At 37.7% G+C, this 24,402-nt stretch overlaps 1 protein-coding gene across 4 annotated transcripts; it reads right to left on the bottom strand.

Moving 5' to 3' along the window:
- Positions 1–7,008: 7,008 nt before the first annotated feature.
- On the bottom strand, positions 7,009–20,355 carry PCDH18 (protocadherin 18). Of its 4 annotated transcripts, none has more exons than XM_061191084.1 (4): positions 17,637–20,355; positions 16,761–16,849; positions 16,507–16,670; positions 7,009–8,871 (listed from the first exon to the last, which is right to left on the bottom strand). In XM_061191084.1, the coding sequence occupies exons 1-4, from the start codon at positions 20,112–20,114 to the stop codon at positions 8,204–8,206; spliced, it is 3,399 nt and encodes a 1,132-aa protein (XP_061047067.1). In that variant the 5' UTR covers positions 20,115–20,355; the 3' UTR covers positions 7,009–8,203. The 4 variants fall into 4 exon arrangements, with proteins under 4 accessions (XP_061047067.1, XP_061047068.1, XP_061047069.1 ...); XM_061191085.1 differs by having other exon boundaries at positions 16,761–16,846; XM_061191086.1 differs by having other exon boundaries at positions 8,594–8,780.
- Positions 20,356–24,402: the final 4,047 nt, after the last annotated feature.

The raw sequence follows: 24,402 nt of genomic DNA, 5'->3' as shown, positions 1-24,402 counted from the left end.
CATTTCGGTGAGTTTTGGCAAATGTAACGCACCAACCCCAATCGAGATAAAGAACATTTTCTTTACCGCAAAGCGTTCCCTCTTTGCTTTGCAGGTGGGCTCCACTCCCGCCTCGCCCTACCGCCACAACCAGGAAGCACTTTTTTGATACCTATCAAAATTTGGGTAGAGTAGTCATATTTATTTTGGAAAATGGGTTGATTCTGATAATAACTGTATCTACCAACCCTTCCCCATCCCACTCCCTGCCCTCCCGCACCCCCGCCCGCCACAAAAGATTACTGTGTAGGATTTAAATGTTATCTTTTTTCTTGATTTTAATTATTTGTAGATTGAGTACCTTCGACAGGTCCAAAACTACACCAGTCTCTGGAGACACAGAAATGGATCAAAACTAAAAACATACAGTTTCTTTGTTCAAGGTACTGAGATTCTAGTGGGAGAATTACAACAGTGAACTGCAAATGACTGGAGAAATTATACTGATGACTTGTTGTGACATTCTGAGAGTGCAGGCACTCCTAAAGATTGTGTGGTAGAGACTGTGCTGCTGACCAAAATACAGCAGGCAGCCTCTCATAGCCTCCCTCTGTGGTCATGCGACTGTTTCTAGCCAATGAGCCATCAGTGGAAATGACTTATGACACTTTCAGGCTTGGTTCTTAATCATCTCCTAATTGCACTACTCCATAACCATTTCCCTTGTATCTGTCTGGAAAGGAGCTCCCTCCCTCCAAGGTAACCTTGGAAATGATGGGTTAATGATGGTAGAGTCTTCATGAGGCTGCTCTTCAAATGACCTTCACTTTAGACTGACTGTTACATGAGAAGAAAGGAACTTTTGCTGCATTTGAGTAGTTATTCATTTTGAGTTTATTTTTTACACCTGTTAGCCTTCCCCACTGATAGCATTATAAACCATAGTTTCTTTTCTTTAAGTAAAATTAATTTTTTTCCTTTCAAGCCATCTGCTAAAACCTCAGATGGCAAAGAAACTTATTATTTAATTCCCCATATCTGCACCGAAACTGATGAGCTCTTCTGTAGAAAAATGACACAAGAAAACAGATGGTACCTGTTATAAATTCCCTTGTGTTTTCCTCTTCTAATATAAAGGGTTCATTATTTGTTTCACTTGACATGAATGTGCTATTACTATTTATTAACATTGTAGTACAAGTGTGGAGACCAAATTTTTCACTGGTCATGTAACTTATTGAAAGCCATATTGCCAGAAAAGGGTGGCTTTCAGATTTGAACTGCAGCACCCAATCTAGACACAAATGCCCAAAGAAAAGGACAAAATATCTAATGTTCCTTAGAAAGGGACTTCCCTGGTAGTCCACTGGGTGAGACTCTATGCTCCCAATGCAGGGGGCCTGGGTTCGATCCCTGGTCGGGGAACTAGATCCTGCACGCATGCTGCAACTAAGAGTTCACATGCCGCAACTAAAGATACAGCGTGATGCAACTAAGACCCAGCACAGCCAAAAAAATAAAAAAATGTTCTTTGAAAGAAGTGAAATAGACGTACACAATCATATTTGGTCTCAGTTTTTCTTGATTTCCAATTCATGCTGCTAGGAGAAAACACTGAATTTTATTTCGTTACTGCTATCTTAGTTCCTTGAGGCTTAAAACTTAAGCATGCTTGGGTCATAACTGAGTTTTTTAATGGTAATAATGCAATATTTTTCAGTCTTTCTCCCTGGGTAGCATACAGGTTCAAGGAGAAGCATAAAGTCATCCCTGCATTCAACAAATATTTGTTGAGCATCTATCACAGGCCAGCTGCCGTTTTAGGCACTGGGGGTATATTGGTTAACAAAGCAGGGCCTCTGATCATTTCTCTGTCCTGTTGCAAATTACACCTGATATGAAGTGTCTGCCTGCTCTGGTGGTGTGTGTGGTCTGTTCCATCATGACAGTTATGGTCTGGGGCTTTCTCTCTGCTGGCTTTTCTCTTTACCCCTCTCTCTCTCTTTAAGGCTTTATTAGTTTAGAGCAGTTTTAGGTTGACAGCAAAATTGAGAGAAAGGTACAGAGATTTTCCATATACCCCCTGAACCCACATGTGCAGAACCTCCCCCATTAACACCATCCCTCGTGAGAATGGTACATCTGTTACAATTGATGAACCTACACTGACACATCATACTCACCCAAAGTCCAAGGTTTACAACAGGGTTCACTCTTGGTGTTATACATTCTATGGGTTTGGAAAAAATGTATAATGACATATATCCATCATTATACATTCACAGAATATTATTATATTTATATATATCTGTATTATACAGAATATTTTTACTGCCCTAAAAATTCTCTGTGTTCCACCTATTCATTCCCCCTACCAGACCTCTGGCAACCACTGATCTTTTTACTGTCTTCATAGATTTGTCTTTTTCAGAATGTCATATAGTTGGAGTCCTACTGTGCGTGGCCTTTTCAGATTGGCTTCTTTCACTTAATAATGTACATTTAACGTTCCTCCATGTCTTTTCATGACTTGATAGCTCATTTCTTTTTGACACTGAATAATATTCCATTTTCTGGATGTACCACAGTTTATTTTTCCATTCACATACTGGGGGACATTTTGGTTGCTTCTAAATTTTGACAGTTATGAAAAACATCAATAAACATCCGGGTGCAGGTTTTTGTGTGGACAGAAGCTTTCAGCTTCTTTGTTTAAATACCAAGGTGCACAATTGCTGCATCATATGGTAAGAGTATGTTTAGTTTTGTAAGAAACTCCAAACTCTTCCAAAGTGGCTGTGCCATTTTGCATTCTCATCAGCAGTGCATGATAGTTTCTGTTGCTCCGCATCCGTGTCAGCGTTTGGGGTTGTCAGTGTTCCAGATTTTGGCTGTTCTAATAGGTATGTAGTGGTCTTCATGTCTTTTTTGTCTGTTTTGTTCAACAATGTATCTCAAACACCTGGATCATTATCTGACAGTAATTGCACAATAAATATTTGTTAAATTAAGGAATGATTTACATACAGCCCCTCTACTCAAATGCCACCCAAGGAGAAAATGAGGAGAAAGGGAGGGGAGAAAAAGCAGTGAAGGAATAAGTCATTTGTAGTGGTTGGTCCTTTGTAGACTTCCTTCAACGATACTTTGCTTATTGCTATGTAGACTTGTCATATAGTTGCCGCCTATACTTTTGGCAATTACCGAAAATCTCTAGAGGAAGTTCACAAAGTCCACACTGACAGCCTCCAGGCATACTTTTGCAGAAGAGATACAAATCACAAGGCAGAGACTGGCAAAATATTTTTCTGGTGAGAATTTATGAAATATTCTTACTTCCATTTTTGGATGTTGCATCTCAGTGTAACAAGATTTCCTGGAAGTTGTATAGGTTATTTGGAACCTAAAACTCTAACACAAAGGTCTTCTTCCAAAGGAAAAGTCTATGCTTCTTCTGCCTAGACTATTTTGTGGTTAGTTATTTTAAACTGCAGAATTTATCTTTTAATAAAACAAGAAAACCTGGGGTTTTTAGAAAGGTTTCCTTCATTTAGATAAAAGCAGTTTGAAAGGTAATACAGTTGATAATATCAGCTTCTCCCCCATTTTGGGTAAGGAAGAAAGTCTGAATCTCCTGCAGGCCATCCAAAGGCAGTGAGGAGAAGTGCTGCCCCAGAGACATACATACACACCTGCACCTCTTCCTTCCATGTCTGCACTCCTGAGCAGGGAGGGTCAGGGAAAGGAGAAACACCTTCCCCAGAGTTATTGCTTTGTTGTACAGCTTCTTCTAAAGATCACTGGAGGTGGGAATAAAGACACTAAAACCTGATATTTCACCCTTCTCAATTTATTCACCTCTAGGGCTTTATGCTCTCAACAGTTGCCTAACTTACCTTTCTTTTCTATGGTTATGGCCCTTCCTTACTTAATATTCATTCTCTTGCGCTTAACTTTGGCTCATAGTAAAACTCCAAGCTTACCCTTCCCAGCCTAACCCTTAGTACATAAAGAGAAGTGTTTTATATTTAGAAAAAAGAATTTCCTTCCTCAATAAAAGTCAAATTTTCTATGCTAGTATGTCTATAAGCACTCAAAAACTTTTAAAACATAGAACAAATGAAATGACCCCTTTGTTCTTAATTATATAAATTTGCCCTTCTATTAAACTAGTGAATCAGAGGAGCAAGGTTTATTGAGAATGAAAAGATATTGGCTTCATATCTCAAAAATATGATCCCTGTAATACTAATAACAAAGGAAAGACGTGAAAAGATTGATAAAAAACCTAGGTGGCTGTATAAAGAACTATATACATGCAAAAATTTGGAGAAGATTGTTATAAAATGTGGACAGTAGGATAAATTATCAAGGAGGAGTACCATAAAATAAATAAATTGAAGGGATAAAATCTGAAAAAGCAAACAAGAATTAGGAGCAACTTGCAGAAGTCGTAAAAGGAAATAGAAAACTATTATTTTAAAGTGCCAGGGTAGGATGTGTTATTGCAATTTTAGAAGTCAGGAAGTCAGTAAATTTTGGTAGCAATTTTTGCAATACCAGCTCCCCATAAAATTCTTTTAACAGCTCCACAAGTTGTATAAGCTATCTTATAATAAAAAGTTAAATTAATGAGAAGTAGAGACTGTCATTTGCAGATCTATTATACAGTGCCTACCTGTTAATTATTTTTTGGTTTAGATTACATTAAAGGTCCTATTATTTCTGTTATACAAAATGTATGTACTTGACTATGACTCCTGTTACACAGATGAAGAATGAAGCCACAATTTGGGCAATAAAGTTTTTTTTCCATTTGCAATGTAATACTTTAGGTATTATTCAATTATTTCAAAAAAGTGACTTACTGCTTGTTCTAGAAACTAAACTGAATGAGATGAATCTTCAGTGCCCCAAATACTTAATTTATTAAGTTAAAATGTTATATAACCACATAGAAATGTTTCTAACATTCACAGTTAGAGACATCCTAACATATTAAAAATGATTACAATCAGTTTGGCATCTTACACTTTCATAATATATAAGGCAGTTTATAAATATATGATAGCTTTGTTTTATGAATTTAACCTGCAATTAAGGACGTCAACGTGCTGGCTTTAAAAAAAAAATTCCTGCATTTTTTTTCCTTTTTAAAACTCAACACAAATCTTTAAGACTTTCATATGGTTTGGCTTTAATTTTATATAGCAATATTTATTGCCTATTTAGTGTATCCTTTTGTTTTTGATACTGTGATGATGTTTAATCAAGATATATTGAATTGGAACAGAAACATCAAAACTTTTTGATAGTCCGGCAAATTGCCTGAATTGTCTTGGATCAGTTCTGTGAGTTCATGCAGGATTGCAGGTTGCTATGTCAGACAATCCATTTTTCACCCATACAACTAAATTTTACATAGATTCACTATTCTTTGAATTTTAATGTGTCAGTAATTCAAACTCAGTTTTGAATATTTTCTGACATTAGCTGGTATCAAATGGATGAAACAAGGAAGCTAAGCTGATTTTCACAAATGACACTTCTTCAGTGACTCCAATAAGACAGTGACTTACCCATCTTTTGCCTTAACAGTTATCTATTGGTAAGTGGTAAATTTGATATATGTGTGACAGGAGGAACAAGAATTTAAATGCTTAACAAAGTTATAAGCCCCATCTGCCAAATACCAAGAAAGAAAGAAATGATAAATGAATAACCGTGTTAATATAGTAACTTATAAGAATCTGAAGAAAGCCAATTCTAATCATCCTATGAGCATTTAAAAGGAAGATATGTTAAGCAACAGATTCAGTGTCAAATTACATTATTGGAAGATGATTCCCTTAATGGATGATTATCACTGAAGAACATTTAAGGGAATCCATTGGGGCCAAATGGAGGAAGGGATATCCTTGACTGAAGTGCTTTTTGGTTGTTTCAATCTGAGGAAGGGCATGGTATCAAAGAAGAGGAAATATAAATTTGATGAGAAGTTAGGTTGCTATCATGGCAGCAGACACTCCAGCCTTTACTGAGATAATATTACCTGTGAAAAGAACAAGAGTGAAAAGTGAAAAGCTTGCCCTAATATCCCTTAACCTGGGGCATGGGAAGTAAGAAGAGCGGGGAGGCTGGAGAAACAAGGAGCCTGAGACACGGAATGCTTCCTGTACAGACAATGTACAAAGGTCTTCTGTTTAATACAATATTGCATTTTATTTACTTTACATCATTCGAACATTGATTTCCAGCTTTGCTTCCTAAATTACTGTTGGTGCTTTAAATTAAGAACAGTGAAGTTATGAAAGTCTTTTTCTTAAAGAAAAAGCATTTGTTAGCATTTGTGTGTGTAATCTACTGAAAAATAAACTGAAATTTCACTTGTAATTGTAATCCCTTCTACAAAGGAAAATGTGCCTTTTGAAAGACATAACACATCTATTTGATGTGGTACTCAGTTGAGAATTAAAATATCTGAGTTTCCTCCATTTTAAGGTTATTTAACTTTCCTAGTATTTCATTTCCCTACTAGTAAACCAAAGAAGATAATATTTTCACCTCTTGGAAACAGTGTAAGGGTACACTTTTTTTCCTGACACAACTTAACACAAAATGGTCTGAGAAATAATTTGAGAAATGTTCAAGTGGTTACTGTTGATTATTCCTTTTTCTTTATACTTCAAATGCATTTCAATTCTTTAATCTACTGGAAATATGGTAGACTGCTTTCATTTCCATTACAGATCTCAAATTCATTCCTTTTCCATTGTGGTTTTTCTTGTTTCCAAGCGAGTTGAATATTCCCTCTCTACTATTCAAAACCCAACTCTGAATTACCCTCTCATGAGGGGTATGCTTCATGCAAAACTTTTGAACATATATGTAGGAACAGGACTCTGATGTATGGACAGTTCTTTAGCTTTACTTCAATTTTCCTTTTATTTTCATTGACAGTAAAATTTTCTGGAGAGTACAATCCAAGATAGTGTATTCATAGAAATAACATTAATAGAAGCTAGGTCATAAATGAGAACAGTCATAATAACAACGATCTCCCTTTCCAAGGCATTCCACACAGAGAGATAACAGCACAATAAATAAAGAATTTGCCGTTTGTCACACAACAAATAAAACAGAATTGCAATAACAAAAACTGTAATTTTATAAATGTTCTTATACTAAAAATAAAAGCAAAAATATGAGATCATGCACTAGAGACAAAAGCTAAGAGTGAAGAGTTATAGCGAAAAACATTACAAAAAATAAACATGTTCAAGTATTGTGAGAGGAGAGGGGAAGATTCAAATAGAAGAGTTTCAGGATAAATCAATTATATTTACTACCCTAGGAGGGACACCGACATAATTGTCTTTGTCCATTAATACTTTATGCTGTTAAAATACACACTGTTATCCATTTAAAAGACAGATTCCATTTCCTTGGGGCACCTCTCATATTACAAGGATGGAATAAAATTCATTGTTTACCTTGATTATGAATAGATGATAATACTTTAGCAGAAATATTCTCAAGAACAGGCCAGTGTGATGCCCTGGAATAGTAGGAGCCTGGGAGTTAGAAAACCGATTCTAGTCCTGTTTTTTTACATCATTGTCTGTGAAAGATACTTCCCAGTCCTGAAATAAAATTTCACCTCATGTTTCAATTTTACTGTAAGAGTCCGACTCTCAGAACTAGCAGAGACCAGTAAAAATAATAACAACGATAATAATAAAAGAGTTAAACATTTTTCTTGATGCTTACTTTTTTAAAAAAGTTAAAGAAAATAGAAGCTGGATCACTTAATGGAACTAAGAATTGAATAATGCTTTAGTGGGATTGTTCCTACAGCATAACAGTTTCTTCCCCAACATAACTAATCTAAGCAGTGCCTTTATACTTTGTGGTTGAATATTATATCAGATTTGAACAGTGGCTAGTTTCTACATGATTAGGAGACACATGTCTGTCATGGGAGTAAAAAAATAAAATTTGTCTGTTAAATTACACATAAATATAAGGTACAAATGTATTTTTAAAATACAGATTAAAATAATCACACTTGCATTGTGTACATACGAAAATACAGTATTTAATATTCAATATACACAGACACATTTATGATAAATGCAACTATGTGGCAATGCCAGTTCTTTCAGGGTTTTCGCTGTCCCCTATTTCCATATATATGGAAACAAAAATGCTTTGCTATCATTTCCTAGCTCTGGCGGACGTCTTGAAGCAGTTTGTTAATCTCAGCCACTAGCTCACTGGCATCCATGAGTTCATGTTTGCCATCATTGAGGTGGTTGAGCACATTGTCAAAATCATCCTCTTCATAATTTTCAGGGATCTCCTCCATGGCCGGCAACCATTTTGAAGAAGGCTGCACACTGGAATGAGTTCCAAGTGGGGGGCCAGAGTTGGTGGTGGGGTTTTGAAAATGCGTACTGGCCGCCCAGGCCGCCACCCCTTGTGGGTAACCCACAGTCTTGGCTGACAAAGGTCCCTTCCGGCGTTCCAGAGAGTTGGATCGATCCATCTCACTGCACTCAGAATAGGTGTCCAGGGAAGGGGGTAAGAGGCGCTGGAACACATTGCTCATTTCCGAGAGCAGAGAGGACGTGCTGGTATCCCCAGAGTCCTCATCGTTTGGGGAGTCCTTCCCAAAAGTGGAAAAACTCTTCTTCTTCTCACCAGCATCTACCGGCTGGGTGTCGTCCTCAAGACTCGGATGCGGATGTTGCTGCTGGGGCTGTGCTGGGAATTCTTCCCCCGGAATGAACATGTTACTCCTATAATCAGAGGAAGGTGAGGGCAGAGGTGGCATCCAGCACTGGTCAGAGTGTCCCAGGACCCTGCACTCTTCCGTGCACAGCCTCATAGCTGCACTCAAGGAAAGCAGTGGGGATTCGTTATTATACTTCGTGTGACTCAAAATAATAGAAAAAATTATCATTTTATTTTTTAAAACATAGAATAAGACAATTTTAAACTATGACCATGATACTAACCCATTATTATACATATGAGGTGGACTACAGTTACAATTTTGATTTGACTACTGGTTTTGTGGACCTGGTATATATATTTTTTTGTCTATCAGATAAGCAAAGGAGGGTTGTGACTCATGTACTTCTCAGGGATATCCTCTGCTACTCATGTAATGAGAAAATGGATTGACAACTTACTAATGAAGAAGTTTGGAAAAGAGCTAAGGTGTGGGTGATGAAATATTTGCTGAACATAAACTCTATAAAAACCCAGAGCTGTAAAGGGAAATCCATAACTTTAGAATGCCACCAGATAAGCCTTGAGTACTACCATTGAGTACCTTCTAGATATTGAGGTCTATCTGACCTACTTTACTTTTAATGGAGGCATTGAGAATATAATAAGCTATCAGGTAATTATACTTGTCAATCTCTATTAAAAGTATTCTGGATTATTTATCGACTTGTTCCTTAAAACAGCAGTGCAAATTATCCTCAAATACCAGGCATCTGCAGTTACCCTGTTAAGAAGTCTTTTAGAGGTTTGAAATTCAAAGAGTTGGAGAAGTCATCAAAAGAAGAAGAATATGAAAAACGACTGGTTAGTTCTTCCAGATGTTATTATGCACTGTTGGAATGTGAGTGGTTACACTCATAGAAAATAATCGATGATATGAGAAAAGCAGAAAAATGAAGAGGGCAAAACTCTAAATTTGGCAAATGTGATAACTAAACTACAGAACAACCAAGAAATGTGAAGATGTAAAATATACTCCACAAACCATCCATCTTTTTCAGTGACAGCTTAGGTCTCTTCAATATCATGATTTCATTTTAGGGCAAATGACAGAATTCAGAAAATGCAAAGTAATTATCTTAGATTTGAATGAAAATTGGATTGATATCAGCCATACTTACATATTCAGAGCTAATTCTGTAGATCTGGCTGCTTAAGAAAGATTTCTCTTCCTCCCAAGTTATTGCTAAAAAAAGGCTGACTCTTGAACAATGCCAAATCCCTGGTCAGGGGAAGCTAGTTGTCCAGTGTGCTTATTGATGTACCCCCAGCACCTGGGAAAGGTCTGAAATGTCTGCATAGAGTGGGCATTCGCTACATATTTTCTAATCATCAGGGAAATGCAAATCAAAAAGCACAATAAGAAATCACCTCATACCAGTTTTATTATAGGATGGCTGTAATAAAACACAAACCAAAAAACCCAAACAATAACAAGTGGGGGGGGGTGAGGAAAACTTGGAACCCTTGTACACTGTTGTGGGGAATGTAAAATGGTGCAACCACTATGGAAAATAATATGGAGGTTACTCAAAAAATTAAAAAAGAGAACTACTGTATGAGCCAGTAATCCCATCTTTGGATATTTATCCAAAAGAATTGAAATCAGGATCTCGAAGAGATATTGGCATTCTTCTGTTCACTACAGCACTGTTCACAATAACCAAGATGTGAAAACAACCTAAATGTCCACTGAATGTTTAATGGAAATGTAGTATATGCATACAATGGAATATTATTCCACCTTAAAAAAGAAGAAAACTCTCTAATATGTGATAATGTGGATGAATCTTGAGGACATTAAGCTTAGCGAAATAAGCTAGTCACAGGAGGACACATAACTGCATGATTCCCTGTATATGAGGCATCTGAAATGGTCAAATTCATAGAATCCAGGAGTGAAATGGTGGTTAGCAGGGATTAGGGAGAGGGGGAAATGGGGAATTGCTGATTAACAGGCATAAATTTTCAGTTAAGCAAGATTAAGTTCAAGAGCTCCGCTGTACAACACTGTACCTACAGTTAATGATACTGTATTGTACAGTTAAAACTTTGTTAGCAGGGTTGATCCCATATTTAGTGTATGCCTTAAAACAAAATTTTGGAAAAGATTTATGCACAAAAAAGAGAAGTGAAGAATAAATGTTGCCTTTCAGAAAAGGAGAAGGAAAGGACTTTGTTCAAAGGTGTGGAAGTCACTGCTTTTCATCATTTGAGCCTTGAAGATAATTCTGTCCTTATACCTCATCCATTCTGGGCCTCAATTTTTAATAGAGAAGGGGTAAGTTGAGGGACAAAAATGAGAGCAAGAACTGTGAGAAGAAAAGTCTGCTTGCTAGGAAGGCTAGAAATTCAAAGTAGGGAAGATGCTGGATAGTGTGAATGCCAATCCCATGGGAATCACAATGGCATGACAGAAAGACAGCAATATTGAGAATCCTTGTGTCATTTTGCTATGAAGAAAGGTTACATTTAAATAAGCAAGAATAAAAAGATGTTTAGATGCGCTGAGTTAATGCATTATTACTATTTGGAAATATTTACCAACTATCGTTGTTCCTCATTTAAATGTGGACAAAACCAAAATGTGTTGAAAGTAACTGGAATACCTTCATAGCAGTGAGGTTTTCTAAGTACTGAAATAACTATCAAAGTGGTAATGAATTTTTTTTTTTCCTAATTCCCTGAGTCTCTGAAAATGGAAAGGAGACCTGTCTATATTGTCTTACTCACATCCTTTTAGAAGGAAGGGGAACAGACCTGATGACACCTCTTCATTTGTTTTCTGGTCTTTAATTCTGTGGGAAGGACTTAATTGTTTGATTGGCTTTGTTTTGTTTTAATGTTTAATGACAGGGGGAAAAGGGAAAAATTACACAAGCTTCTAAGAATCCCGAGCATGATCAGCTTTCTAGAGAACTGAACATAATGAAAATAACCATCAGTACCATCTGGGTGATTCAAACAACAGTTCATATTAAAAATAAATTTGGTCATAGGAGTTTTTAGACAGGGAATGCTATTTTATAACTTCACAGTAAATAAATGGGGCTTTAGTAATAAAAAAATAACATAAAATTTTAAAATTCAAAAAATATGAAAAATTGATGAATAAAGACTAATGGAGAGAAGGAGGGCCAAAATAATAGAGATGGAAGAGCAGTGACACAGAAGAGGGCATTTCTTAATTTCATTGATATTTTCAACCTTTTTCCTGAGACTCAACTGTTCGAAATCATCCTCAGTGTACATGTAACTTAGAGCCACAGATGTTCCACACCGTATCCAATGAATCAGAACTTGTTGGCTAGTGGTGCAAGTGGCCAACCTTCCTGTCACTCCTTGAAAGCTCTGTCAGGTGGTTAAATTTCCTCTGGAAAGGGAAAGTCATGGGGAAACAGAGAACTCTTTTTTCCCACAGCATGATGGCCAATTTTGCCCCTGTGCTAGACCTTATAGGTAGGGCAGGAAGCAAGCATGGGACATAAGAAGAAAAACATATGCCTAACATCTATCAAGCCATTAGTCATTGAGTGATCAATCAATTATCTATTAAGAGCCTGCCATATGTAAAGTGCTTCCTGCCCTCAAATGGCTTCTGGTATAAGAATAATCAAGTGTTACAAATGAGGTCATAAATGCCCAGTTAAAGTGCCAAACTATACGATGATGAGGGCATGTTAAAAAAAGAAAAAAAAATACTGTACGATGTCACTTATATGTGGAATCTAAAAAACTACAACAAACTAGTGAATATAACAAAAAAGAAGCAGACTCACGGATGTAGAGAACAAGCTAGTTATTAACAGTGGAGAGACGGAAGTGGGGAGGGGCAAGACAGGGGTAAGGGATTAAGCAGTACAAACTGTTAGGTATAAAATAAATAAGCTACAAGGATATATTGTACAGCACAGGGAATATAGCCAATGTTCTATAATAACTGTAAATGGAGTATAACCTTTAAAAATTGTGAATCACTATATTGTACATCTATAACTTATATAATATTGTACAGCAACTCTACTTCAGTAAAAATAAAATTTAAAAAAAGAAAAGAGTAGAGGTGGATGCTGAAGTAGTTAAAGAAAGAGCAACTTGAAACAAACTTTGAGAGATGAATAGAAGACAAAGTGAAGAGAAGCCACTTTTTCAGGTAGAAAGGTGACATGAGCAAAGGATTGGTGTGTTACGGGAAGAGATGGCTCTGCCTATTGCAAAAGATACAAAAAAAAAAAAAATTGAAAGTTAATAAGCTAGGAGTGGATTTCATTGGCCTTGGAATGCCAAGATAAATAGCTGAATTAGGTGTTGCCAGGCAACAAAAGTCAATTATTGCTTTTGAAACAAAAAGTATAAATTAAAATGTTCTGAAAAAGTTGTTCAAGCTGTATGAAAGAAAGATTTGACAAAGAAAGAAGCTACTGGAGAGTGAATATCAATTCATGTGCTGGTACAGAAAACCAGCCATGGAAGAAAGGCCAGAAGTAGGATACCAGCCATGAGAATGGTGAGGACATGGAATTAAAGACAAATATTTGAATTAAGTAATCACAGATGATACAATGATAAAAAAATGGAATGCGCCCAATCAAGGAGGGGTATCACAAGAACATCCTGGTGTAGCTAACACTTTGGGAAAAGCGAGATTTTGCAAGCGTGTATATAGTGTTGTGGTTCAAAGTTGACTGAGTAAGGAAGAAAGTATGTTGACAAACATGAGCCAACAGACAAAAATGCGTGCTGACTTTACTGCTCAGAATGCAGGATCCTCCTGTGGGAATTAATAGAATGAATGACCAGAAATGACCCTGTTTGGCAGGCAAAGCAACATAACATAATCTATATTTGATCACAGTCTAATGCAGAAAAAACATTGTTGGAATAAGACACTGAAGTTCTAAAAATATTCATGCTTTAGAAAAACTGTGCTGATTTCTGTTAATGGCATTCAGATGTGGACTTACTTTTTTTTTTTTTTTTTTTCTACTTGGGATATTTCCTGGGAATATAAAGTTTACAAAGCACAAATTTTACACCCTAATGTGCCAGCAGAAGCTGCCAGGGTGAAGGATAAGCCAGAATATGGGTGATGTATCATCAGAATGATGGTCATAATTAAGGGATGGTTATCTTTGTACAGATATTTGATTATGCACATTTCTAATAGCCAACCATGCATAAAGCTTAAGATATTTTATGGATCATTGGTGATTTCCTGGTGCTCTATGCCTCTAGAATACTTTCTACAACACCCCACATAGAGACAGGTTGCTAGTCAGGCAGAAGTGTATGTACTCTGATACAGTCTATTGCAGTACGATGCCATACCCCAGCTCTCCCACCACACACCCAGATTAAGTATGATTGTGTAAATATGGAATTGTTTTGTAAAGAATTGTCTACATATTCACTGGTGTTGGTGATAATATAAAGGTAAGCCTCTAACTTTGAAAAGAAATGTAACTTAGGAGGAGACTCAAGTTACTCACTAAATAAGACTCACTATTATCTAGAGTTTATCAATGTCTACCTGTTGTTTCCCAGATGTCTTTATTCTTTAACATTTACTTTCATTACTTTAATTCAAGCATTAGGTAACTCTCCTGCCATGAACATAGCTGGTGGTGGTAACTTTGAAAGTATAGGATAGAGTGAAAGAGGCGTCGTGACCTTTTTTAAAAAACTAGACCGTGATTAGCTATTGAATTATACAATTTCAGAATTTAAAAAGGACTTTAGGTATAATTTAGGCTCAGAAATGGCAAGGTTATCTAAGTAGGAGCAGTTATTCTCCTTTTAACTATACTGATAGAATTGTGTCAGTGAGTTGACTTTCTACAATTGAAAAAATAACACATATAATGAGATAATTGATATTATACCCATGATGTTACTTTTCTGTTTTATGAAATAATGTAATTTGGGAAATCATCTTATTCAAAATTAGAGATCAATATTCAAAATTAGAGTTCCATCAGGATCACAGAATCATAGAAATTCAGCCCGCTCTTTCATTTCATGGGTAAGAAGAATAAAACTGTTTCTCTTTGAGCAAGTTGTCTTAGGCCATATATATTCCACTAGGTTTTCAAGGATTTCTCTTTAAATGGGTCTAGGGAGTCTATGCATTAAAAAAAGAAAAAGAAAAAGACACCATGGGTGACTGTAAGTATCTCGGCTCTCAATGTACATTGATTGTAGCCCTTCATGCCACTAGAAGTCCTTCCCATACATTCATCCTGCCAGAAATGCAGTATCTATTACGGTAATAGCATAATTAAATAAGCAGCATTTAATAAGTTACAGACAGTAGTACTGTAAGACTTTAGAATGTAAGAACAAATATGACATACAACATATTACAAAAAAATAAAAACCTGTTACTTTATATTATTCTTGATAGATTAGTGTTTAATGAGTAGAGGGATAGGTTCAAATCTCACCTCTATCATGTACAAATTGCTTGATTTTGGATACTTTTTTTTAACCTTTATAAGCTTCAGTTTTCAAATCTAAAAAAAAAATATGAACACTACTGTTATTACCGCCACCATTAATTCCTATGTCAAAGTGTTGCAAGAGGTTGTTCAGGTATAGAATTCCTCATGGGCCCAGAGTAAGTACTAGGGCGTTGCTGGTAACCACTGCTGCGACTGCTGGGACTAATATTAATACTGCTGCAGCTACTGCCGCCACTACCACTTCAGTTTACGAGAGATAGAGTTCCTATGTACTGATTTCCACTGAATTTCTCTGGCTCTCTGAAGCTCTCCCATGTCTATTTCCTAAACTCTCTTATTTATCTGTACTTAGAAAACAGTTGTTCCATGGACTCAGCAAGGTAATATAGTTTTGTTCTGCCTTTCTTTCATTTATCACTTCACTTATTCATTTGTCAAGTGGCAGTTATTTGATCAACATTTGGTGGAATTTAGAAACATAAGTAGCCAAAAGAATATGTTCCTAAGGGTTGATATATTATTACAGTCTTTAGTAACAGGGTTGCTACAGTGATGCAGCCAGTATTTACTCAGCGGGATCTGAGTGTTTCTACTGCAGGATTGGAGAGAAGGGAGTCTAACGAAAATATAGCTCGTAACTTAATAGGGTCTCCTCCATCTAGCTGTGTAGTTATAAATTCCCCTCTTGGACTCCTGTTCCTCTTCCATTTACAGTGGACACTTAAAATGAAAGGTGGCAACATTATTCCATGCCTACCACCTACAAAGATGCATTCTTTCTCCTATTTTTAGTGATTAAAGTGTACCATTCCCTGGTGTATTTTAATCTCTGATTATGCGAGTTGGTTCCCATCACAGGAAATGTGTCCTCCAAATTATAGTCCAGTTCACCACTAGGCACCAAAACAGGCTCTCTGAATAAAAACAACCACCCAGTAATTTTACAGAGTTGCTCAAGAGTGTCCTATGACGGTAGTAGATGGGGTAGAGAGAGGAGGGGAGTGGGGTCATTTTCTCGCCTCCTCTCCCCACTCCTTCCGTCTTGTCCTCTTAAGCTCTCCTGCTTATTCCCTTTCTCTACCAACTGTTTACTATGAATTTTAATTAAACAATTTAAAATTGTTTCAGTCTATGTTCACTGCTAATGGTGTGTGTATTACAGATACTTTAGTGCAAAGAACAAAGAAGAAATAAAAGCATGGGAGAAATTGCTCACTTCACTGGTGTAGTTGATCTGAAAATAAGGATTTATCTATCACCACGCTCTTACCTGCTGGAATTCTTCCATCTGTAAGAAACAGGTCGCTGAATCCTTCGCCCAGCAACCTGTCTATTGGAGAATCTCGCCCCAAATCGTAATCACTGTCTCCTGCTTCACTGTCACCACGGCCACTGTCTTTCAAGCTAAATTTGTCCATGTCTTGAAGGGCATATCTAGAAAGAGAAATCAGAGAAAGTATAGTTTTTAGTCTTCAGCGTTCGTGTTATCTGAGACTTAATAGGTAGCACGAGGGTAATTCATACCTATAGCTCCTGGAATATTTGTTTCCTCGAAAACTCGGCCTTGGTTGATATTGTCCCTGGTGAAGCATTGAAAGAAGCTGGGAGACCTGCTGGAAACCAAACAGACAGTACTGATTCCTGGAAACAAATCCCCCAATACTCAAAAGCTTTAAGCAAGCAAATACAGTTACTCACTATTTCATGCTAATTAACTGAACATACTATCTCCGTTTTAAAGATTTACATATGCTGGACTCTGAAGGACCATGCAGCCAGCCACCAAACAGAACTGAAATGCATCCCAGAGAAATTTGGATGCTCTCATACAGCTGACATTCTCTTTTTGAAAGAGGATTCCTTTATAGAAAACTAATTGATTCCCTCTATCTTATAGTTCAGATGAAAGTGATCAGTTATAAAAATACATGGAAAATGCTGTAAAATACATTCTAACACATGTAGTTAAAATAATGTCAGAAACATTTCAAAAGCTGAACAAATACACATGCACTGAGATGGGATTCTGGAGACCCCAGTTTTTTATTTTTCTTAGAGACCACAACTATTGAGAATAAAGCAAGCCTGTTTATTTCTAGCTTGAAGTATCATAATCTGAGGATAAGGGGACTCTAATTAGATAGTCCTTTGCTAGCTTCACATTTACTTTTCAATATTACACATGGTACATGCAAGTAAATTCTTTATGAAAAACTTAAGGCAGTATGCAAAAGGTGTGTATACTTGCTATACCTACATAATGTAACTGGTATTCTATTTAATTTGCATATTGTTAGTATTGTTACTTAGTACTGGAAACGTTTAAGAACTAACACATACACAACTTCTGATCACTAACAGCTGACTTTGTCAGTGAATAGGTGGAGGGTATGATCTTACCTCAACAGCAGGGGTGGCATGGGTGAGTTCTAATGAGAAATTCTCTGGCACGTGGTTCGATGAGATTGTCACCAAACTGTTGAGGGACTGGTGACTGTTGTGACTCTGCCGGCTGCCCATTTGCCCTCTTTCTAAGGTAGGAGATGAAGAAGGAGACGGTCTGTGATGAGATCTGATGGGCAGAGTGCCGTTTACGGTAGGCACCAATGTGATGTCCCCTTTGTGGATCTGCCTGGAGGGTCTTTTTGGGTGATGCTGGTAAGTTGATTCCGCTACCCTGCAGTTGTAGGATCTAGTGTCTTTCTTTTCTCGGTTACACCTAGTTGCAAACAGCACCATAATAACCAACAACACTGCACAAATTGCTCCTAAGGAAATAATTATAATCATGGAGACATCCAAGGATGCCTGGCTTACTGAGGTCATGGCTGTACTTGTCACTGACTCTGCATATTCAAAGATCATACACTTCAGAAGGACTTTGGTATGCAGCTGAGGATTGCCTTTGTCCTGGATGACAACTGAGAGCTCCCATTCTGTGTAGGGAACAGATTCCATGCTGACGTTGGTATGGATGTCACACGATCGTGGATCAATTACGAAGATATTCTCCTCATTACCTGCTACTATGGAGCAGCTGAGTTCAGCATTCACACCAGAGTCTCTGTCCATTGCCCTTATTCTTGTGACATGAAAGCCGCTTTCAGCCCCTTTGGGGATGGAGATTTCTGCGGTATTATTGCGCAGTGCCGGTCCTATAACCACGGGGATGTTGTCATTTTCGTCAATGATGGTGAGTACAACTGTGGTATTGCTTACAAGTTGCTTTGGACTTCCACCATCTCTGGCTTCTACCACGAAAGTGATCTGACTCACTTCCTCATGATCAAAGATTCTGAGGGCATAGATGGCTCCATTAGATGGGTCAATGGTTACATATGTAGTTATGGAACTTCCCAGGATAAAACTCTCCAACATGGTATATGTAACTTGCCCATTTTCTCCAAGATCAGGATCTGTGGCTGTGACAGTGGTGATATATGCCCCTGGCGAGTTATTCTCTGAGATTGCAAATTCGTATCGACTTCTCTGGAAGTGGGGTGGATTGTCATTTACATCATTGATTTGAACAGTAAAATGTTTTATTGTTGAGAGACTGGGTGTCCCCTTGTCCTCAGCGATTACAGTCAAACTATATTCAGACCTCTTTTCTCTATCCAGCGTGGCATTTGTCAAGATTAAATAATTGTTTTCGTAAGTCTTCTGAAGTTTAAAGTGACCATGTCCGTGAAGCCTACAAACTATTTCTCCATTCAGCCCAGAATCCTTGTCCTGAACCCTGACCAAGGCAACAAATGTGTCAATAGGATCCCCTTCAAAAATATAAGATATTTCTTCTTTTCCAGGGGACATGAGGTTTATGTTAATTTCAGGCTTATTGTCATTAACATCCACAACCTTAATTATAATTTTGCAGTGAGCTGGGATTGAATTTGGACCCAAATCCTGAGCCTGAACATCAATCTCATAGGATTTGGTGATTTCATAATCCACTTGCTTGAAAAGAGTCAAATGTCCTCTTTCTGAATCAATCTTAAAAGTCTCTATAATTTTGGGAGACACATGACTGCTGAAGGAATAGACGATTTTCCCATTAGCGCCCTCATCTGGATCAGTGGCATTCAGATCTAGCAGCAAAGTGCCAATGGGGGAGTTTTCTAAGAGCTGTATTATATAAGACTGCTGCTCAAAAGCAGGGCTGTTGTCATTAGAGTCAGAAATGCTGATTTTTAGTATGGATGAGCCAGACCTCTGAGGCACCCCCATGTCCGAGGCGGTGAGCTGGAGCTCATAGCTTGACTTCAGCTCCCGATCCAGCTCTCTGACCACTATGAGTTCTGCATACTTAGCTCCATCAGTCCTAGTCCGAACCTCGATATTAAAAAAATCATTGGCAGAGAGAGAGTACGTGTGGAGGGAATTTTCCCCAACATCCGGATCAAATGCACTGTCCAGAGGGATACGAGTCCCAACTGCTGCACTCTCTGATATCTCAATCGGTATGAGAGGTCTTGAAAACTGGGGAGAATTGTCATTAATATCCAGCACTTCAACTTCAATATGGAAAAGCTGCAGATGCTCAGTGGGTAGAGTGATCACATCAAACTCTATGGAACAGTTCAAGTTTTTCTGGCATAGTTGTTCGCGGTCAATTTTTGCCCCTATGCTGATTTCCCCGCTATCCTCGTTGACCACGAGTAGAGGAGAATTTCCCCTTTGCATGGCTCGGAAGCGAACAGTAGAAGGATTAGGTAGCTTAACTAAAATATCCGCCACATCCTCTGATAATCTTGCAATTACCGATCCAACCCTCTGCTCCTCATAAATCCTGTATTTCAAATTCTTGCCCAGTACCTCGGAGTTGAAAGATACCACCAGGAGTGCAAAAACAAATCTAAAGTGCATTTTAGCATTCATTTGGTACCTCGGTCAGTTTTATGAGATTTCCTCTCACAGAGCCAGTTAAAACAGCAAAGCAATTCCCTCAACTTCCTTTGGCAACTTAAAGCTAGGCTACATTTGGTACTCGAAACTTGAAAGCGTCTCTCAATAACAGCACAGCAATTAACAGCTCGCAAACTTTTGTCTTATACACACCGTGTCACGACTCCCAGATAATAGCGGCATGGAGTCCAGTCCTTGCATTTGTGCGGCCGTTTGTCCTCTTGGCAGGCGAAAGAGTGTCACGTCCGCGTTTCCCCCCTTGTGTAGTCGGCGTGCATCTATCGCAGGGCGCCGGCGGAGTCTGCAGTGGCTCTTTTCCCAGCGATTCTTTCTCCTTTTCTCCGCTCGGCTGCAGAGACCAAACGCCCGTGATTGCCGACTCCAGTCTAAAATCTGTACAACTTCACTTCAACTCAGACAAAGCTCTCTTGCCCCGCGTGCGTTGAATCGCTTCCAGCCAATCAGCGTCCTTCCAAATCAGAAGCCGAGGGAGTCCGCAAAGCGAAGGCAGGGCGGACGGGAGTGGAGGGTGGGAGAGGGAGAGAGAAGGAGCGAGACGGAGGAGGAGGATCCGACAGGCTCCCTCCCTCCGCCCCTCCCCTCCCTTCCCCTCCCCTGCTCCCCTCCATCCCCCGCGTTCACTTTCTCTGAGCGTGCCACGACAAAGGAGAGACAAATTACAGAAGACAAACTTTAAATCAACTTCTGGTCGCCTTTATTTATATGGCATTTTAAATTGGCCTGGTTTTCTTAATTGCCCTTTCTTCTTCCACAAACATGCAGTCATCTTGCTTTTCATAGCCCTTAAGTACTGGTTTAACTTAAAATACCTCTAAGTGCGTTTTGTTGGTGGAGGAATTTAATCAAATGTGAAAACTTGCTTCTAATTATGCTTCTCAGCCCGCCTCCTTCCCCTCCCCCTCTGTAAATACTTGGGGCTTTCTCCTTATGTGAGCGCAAGCGGATTTTCTTGGGGCTCTGTTTTAAAGAACAGAACAAGAAAAGAGGTTTCATTTTCTGTTTTTCTTTCATCTTTATTCCTTGAAGATAAGAAAGGGGCTGTTTTCCACTCTTGATTTCTCTTAATTAGCAAGATTTAAAGGAACACCAAAGCATTTGAAACTAATTAACAATATAGTTCTACCTCGTAACACTTCCCTCCTAGAGTTTGGGCAAAATTGGCGATGATGTTTCTTTGTCCTGTACTTCAAAAAATCCTATTTACCTTTGGTAAAAGACATTTCATGCTTTAGCATGTCAATTTCTACCATAAGGTACTATCTCTATACGTGGTGAGTCTTCACAATGAATACTTGCGGGGACGTGGACTCAGTAGTTTGCAAGTCAAATTTTTATGATATATGTATTATGTATGAAAACACTTTTAGGATATGTATTTTAAAAACCCAAAGCTTGTTTACATTGAAGAATAAAATGCCTGAGCTGAAAATTGCATTTTGTGTGCATCAAAATGCTAAGGAAATATCATGGGAGGTTTGTGCTCTATCCAGGTCACAGAAACTGATACGTTATTCTTATTTGAAAATATGATTATTTATGATGTTCTTTCCGCTCTGCAGTTCCCTTTAAGTTTATCATCATGGCTCTTTTCTGGCTGCTTTTTTTCATACCTCTTGCATTATTCCTCAGCTGTCTTCATCCACTTGCATATTTGCTCTTTCACATAATCTCACTGTCACTTTTTTTCCATTTATTTTCTCCCACTCTCTCTTTTGCCCCCAGAAACATATAAAAAAAAGTAATTTTCTGATTTTTCCACTTTGCTTACTCTCAGCAGAGCTCAGCTAAAGTAACTAAGAAGGTTCTTTCCAAAAAAGAAAGCAGAGGAGTCGTAGCGTGACCTCTCCTTCTATTTTAGGCATTCAAAAGCATTTTATAAGCCATTGTCTCCCCCCACCACCCCCAGAAACTAGTGCTGTGTGGCAAATTGTGCAGAATAGAAATGCCCATAATGTATGTATTTAGTACTGGGTCACGCTGATCAACATTCTGCCCCCATGAATAAACTGTTTCACAAGTTTGTGGCCCTTTCAAATTGCTGATCCCCAAACCCTATAGGCAAACTAGGAAAACTACCACAAGCAACTGGGATTTTAGAAACCCATAGCCATCCGGCATAGATCTCTCACGATCTGAGCCAATAATTATATCGATTCAGGCTTTAGTGAACCCCTTTGCAAACACCAAAAGAGCAAAGAAAGGAATTAGTGACTATTCGAAGTAGGGGTGAGAATTCAAAGGTAATCTAATTCCATTAGTTCTAGGAGAGTTTTCTTTGTGGATTTGGTATGTCTACCCCCCAAAACCCCAAGAGCAATGGATTTGATTACCTTAATGTGAAAGACATCTTTCCCTATGCTTTAAAAAGTAAAAATATCTTTAAAATCTTTCATTTATTTCTGACAGTGAGCTTGAAAAGAATTAATTATTGTGAAAAAGAGCTTCAGAAGTAACTTACTGAAATATTTAAAATAGGTTGTAAATTAATATAAACTCATAAAGAATGTGTTTCCATGAGGAAATCATTAAAGAACTTTGAATCCTTTCATGCAGAAGGGCTTTTCTTGCTTGCTCTGTCATCCTTACCAAATATTGCTTCATTTTCAGCTGGCCAGTCTCTCCCTGAGGAATTATATATGACTACATGATAGTATTTTGCTCTTGATTTCTCCTTAATATATACTACTCTGTTTTTCAAACTTGTTTTCAAAAAGTACAGAATAGAAACTAAATCTTTCCTTCGAACTTTTGATTAGTTCCAGCAATTCAAAATGTCCTTATTTGGTAGCTCTGCATAGAAAATACTAAAAATGTCTTCCATATCACTTGGTGTCTGTGAAAGGGTTTGTATCAGGGGAGAAAAAAAGGATAAACGTGTTAGTTGTTATCTAACGATGATTGGATTGAACTTTCTTCTTCTGGAATTTTACAAAGTCATGAAGAAGTGGTAGACCCTCTAAAACAACTTCTTAGACATCTTACTGAAGAAGCAGTGATAGTATGTTCCTTAAAGTCTGTCCACCTTTGATATGGCAGCCTTTGTTGACCAGAAAGGAGGTGGCTTCTCCTCTTGAGGACTATGGCACTCTAGGTGATGAGCTCCTGGAGGAGAATCTCAGCTGCTTCCTTCCTGTTGTGCATATTTTATTCACGAATCTCCTTTTACCACGTCAGCCCCAGTTGGCTGAAAATTGCTAAACTTAGAGAAAAGATACCAGCTGGCATATGCAATATATCCTGTCACCTCTAATAACACTTTTATTGTGCCATTTATTGTGATTGCTTTTGTTTTAAAGAAAACGAAGCTTTATAGTTCTAAATTTTTAATGTTTTCTTTCCTACTGAGAAGGAAAGGAAATGTAAGACTCAATTGTAAAGCTTGTGTGTCTCTCTACTACATGAAGGATAGTGACTTTTTTGGTACCGGAATACAAAATTACAGTCACTAAAATTTCTTACAAGCAGATGTGAATTTTGTTTAAAAATTCTTAGTTATTAATTTGTACTAATATGGGATCTCAGAATCTTCTTGCAGATTGGCATACCATCATAACCTTTCTCATAACATTTGTTGTGAAATGTCTTGGAGGAGGAACTCATGGTCTTGCTTGACACCAAATGGCTGCAACAAGCCTAAATAATTACTCTACCATATATCCTGGGAAATTAGATAAGACCAAGAGCTTTACCAGACAAAAGTTGGTAAAGTTAAGAAATCTCAGTACTCTGGAACTGTTTAAGATTAAAAAAAACACTTGACTTTTTACAGAGCCCAACACATGTACAAATGCAGGTACCACCAGTTGGTAGCTGTGTAATCCTGAACAAATTATCTTCTCTGAGTCTGTCTAATTCTATGGGAATAATCATTATTTACTATAAAGAATTCTTGTTAAGAATTTAAACATTGCTTTCTATAGAGGCTGGCCCAGAGTAAACATACAACAAAGGTTAGTTTCCTTTTCTTAGCCTCTGTGTGTCTGTTTTCTTCCTAACATCCATTAAAGAGAGAAAAAAAAAAACAAACGTAAATTATAACCACAGTCCTTGTTCCTTTGCAAGCTTTTGGTTTAAATGCTTGTATAATTTTATGCTGGAAAGATGAAGCTCTCTGCATTTTTGATTTATGAAGGTCACTTGTGAACCATAATTGACAAAACTAGTAGTACTGATCTATGGTGATCTTGAAAACGTACTGGTTCACTGAATAAAATTCCACAAGATCCACTAAATATACTTA

This window comes from Eubalaena glacialis, chromosome 5 (assembly GCF_028564815.1).
Source record: "Eubalaena glacialis isolate mEubGla1 chromosome 5, mEubGla1.1.hap2.+ XY, whole genome shotgun sequence".
NCBI classification, from domain to species: Eukaryota; Metazoa; Chordata; class Mammalia; order Artiodactyla; family Balaenidae; genus Eubalaena; species Eubalaena glacialis.
This window is presented reverse-complemented; position numbering and strand designations above follow the sequence as displayed.

Coding starts and splice junctions, on each gene's coding strand:
- PCDH18 (XM_061191084.1), bottom strand. CDS start 20,114: ATGAATGCTAAAATGCACTTTAGATTTGTTTTTGCACTCCTGGTGGTA. Junction 16,850..17,636: donor ATGCCACCCCTGCTGTTGAG/GTAAGATCATAC, acceptor TTTGGTTTCCAG/CAGGTCTCCCAGCTTCTTTC. Junction 8,872..16,506: donor AGATGGAAGAATTCCAGCAG/GTAAGAGCGTGG, acceptor CCTTGAGTGCAG/CTATGAGGCTGTGCACGGAA.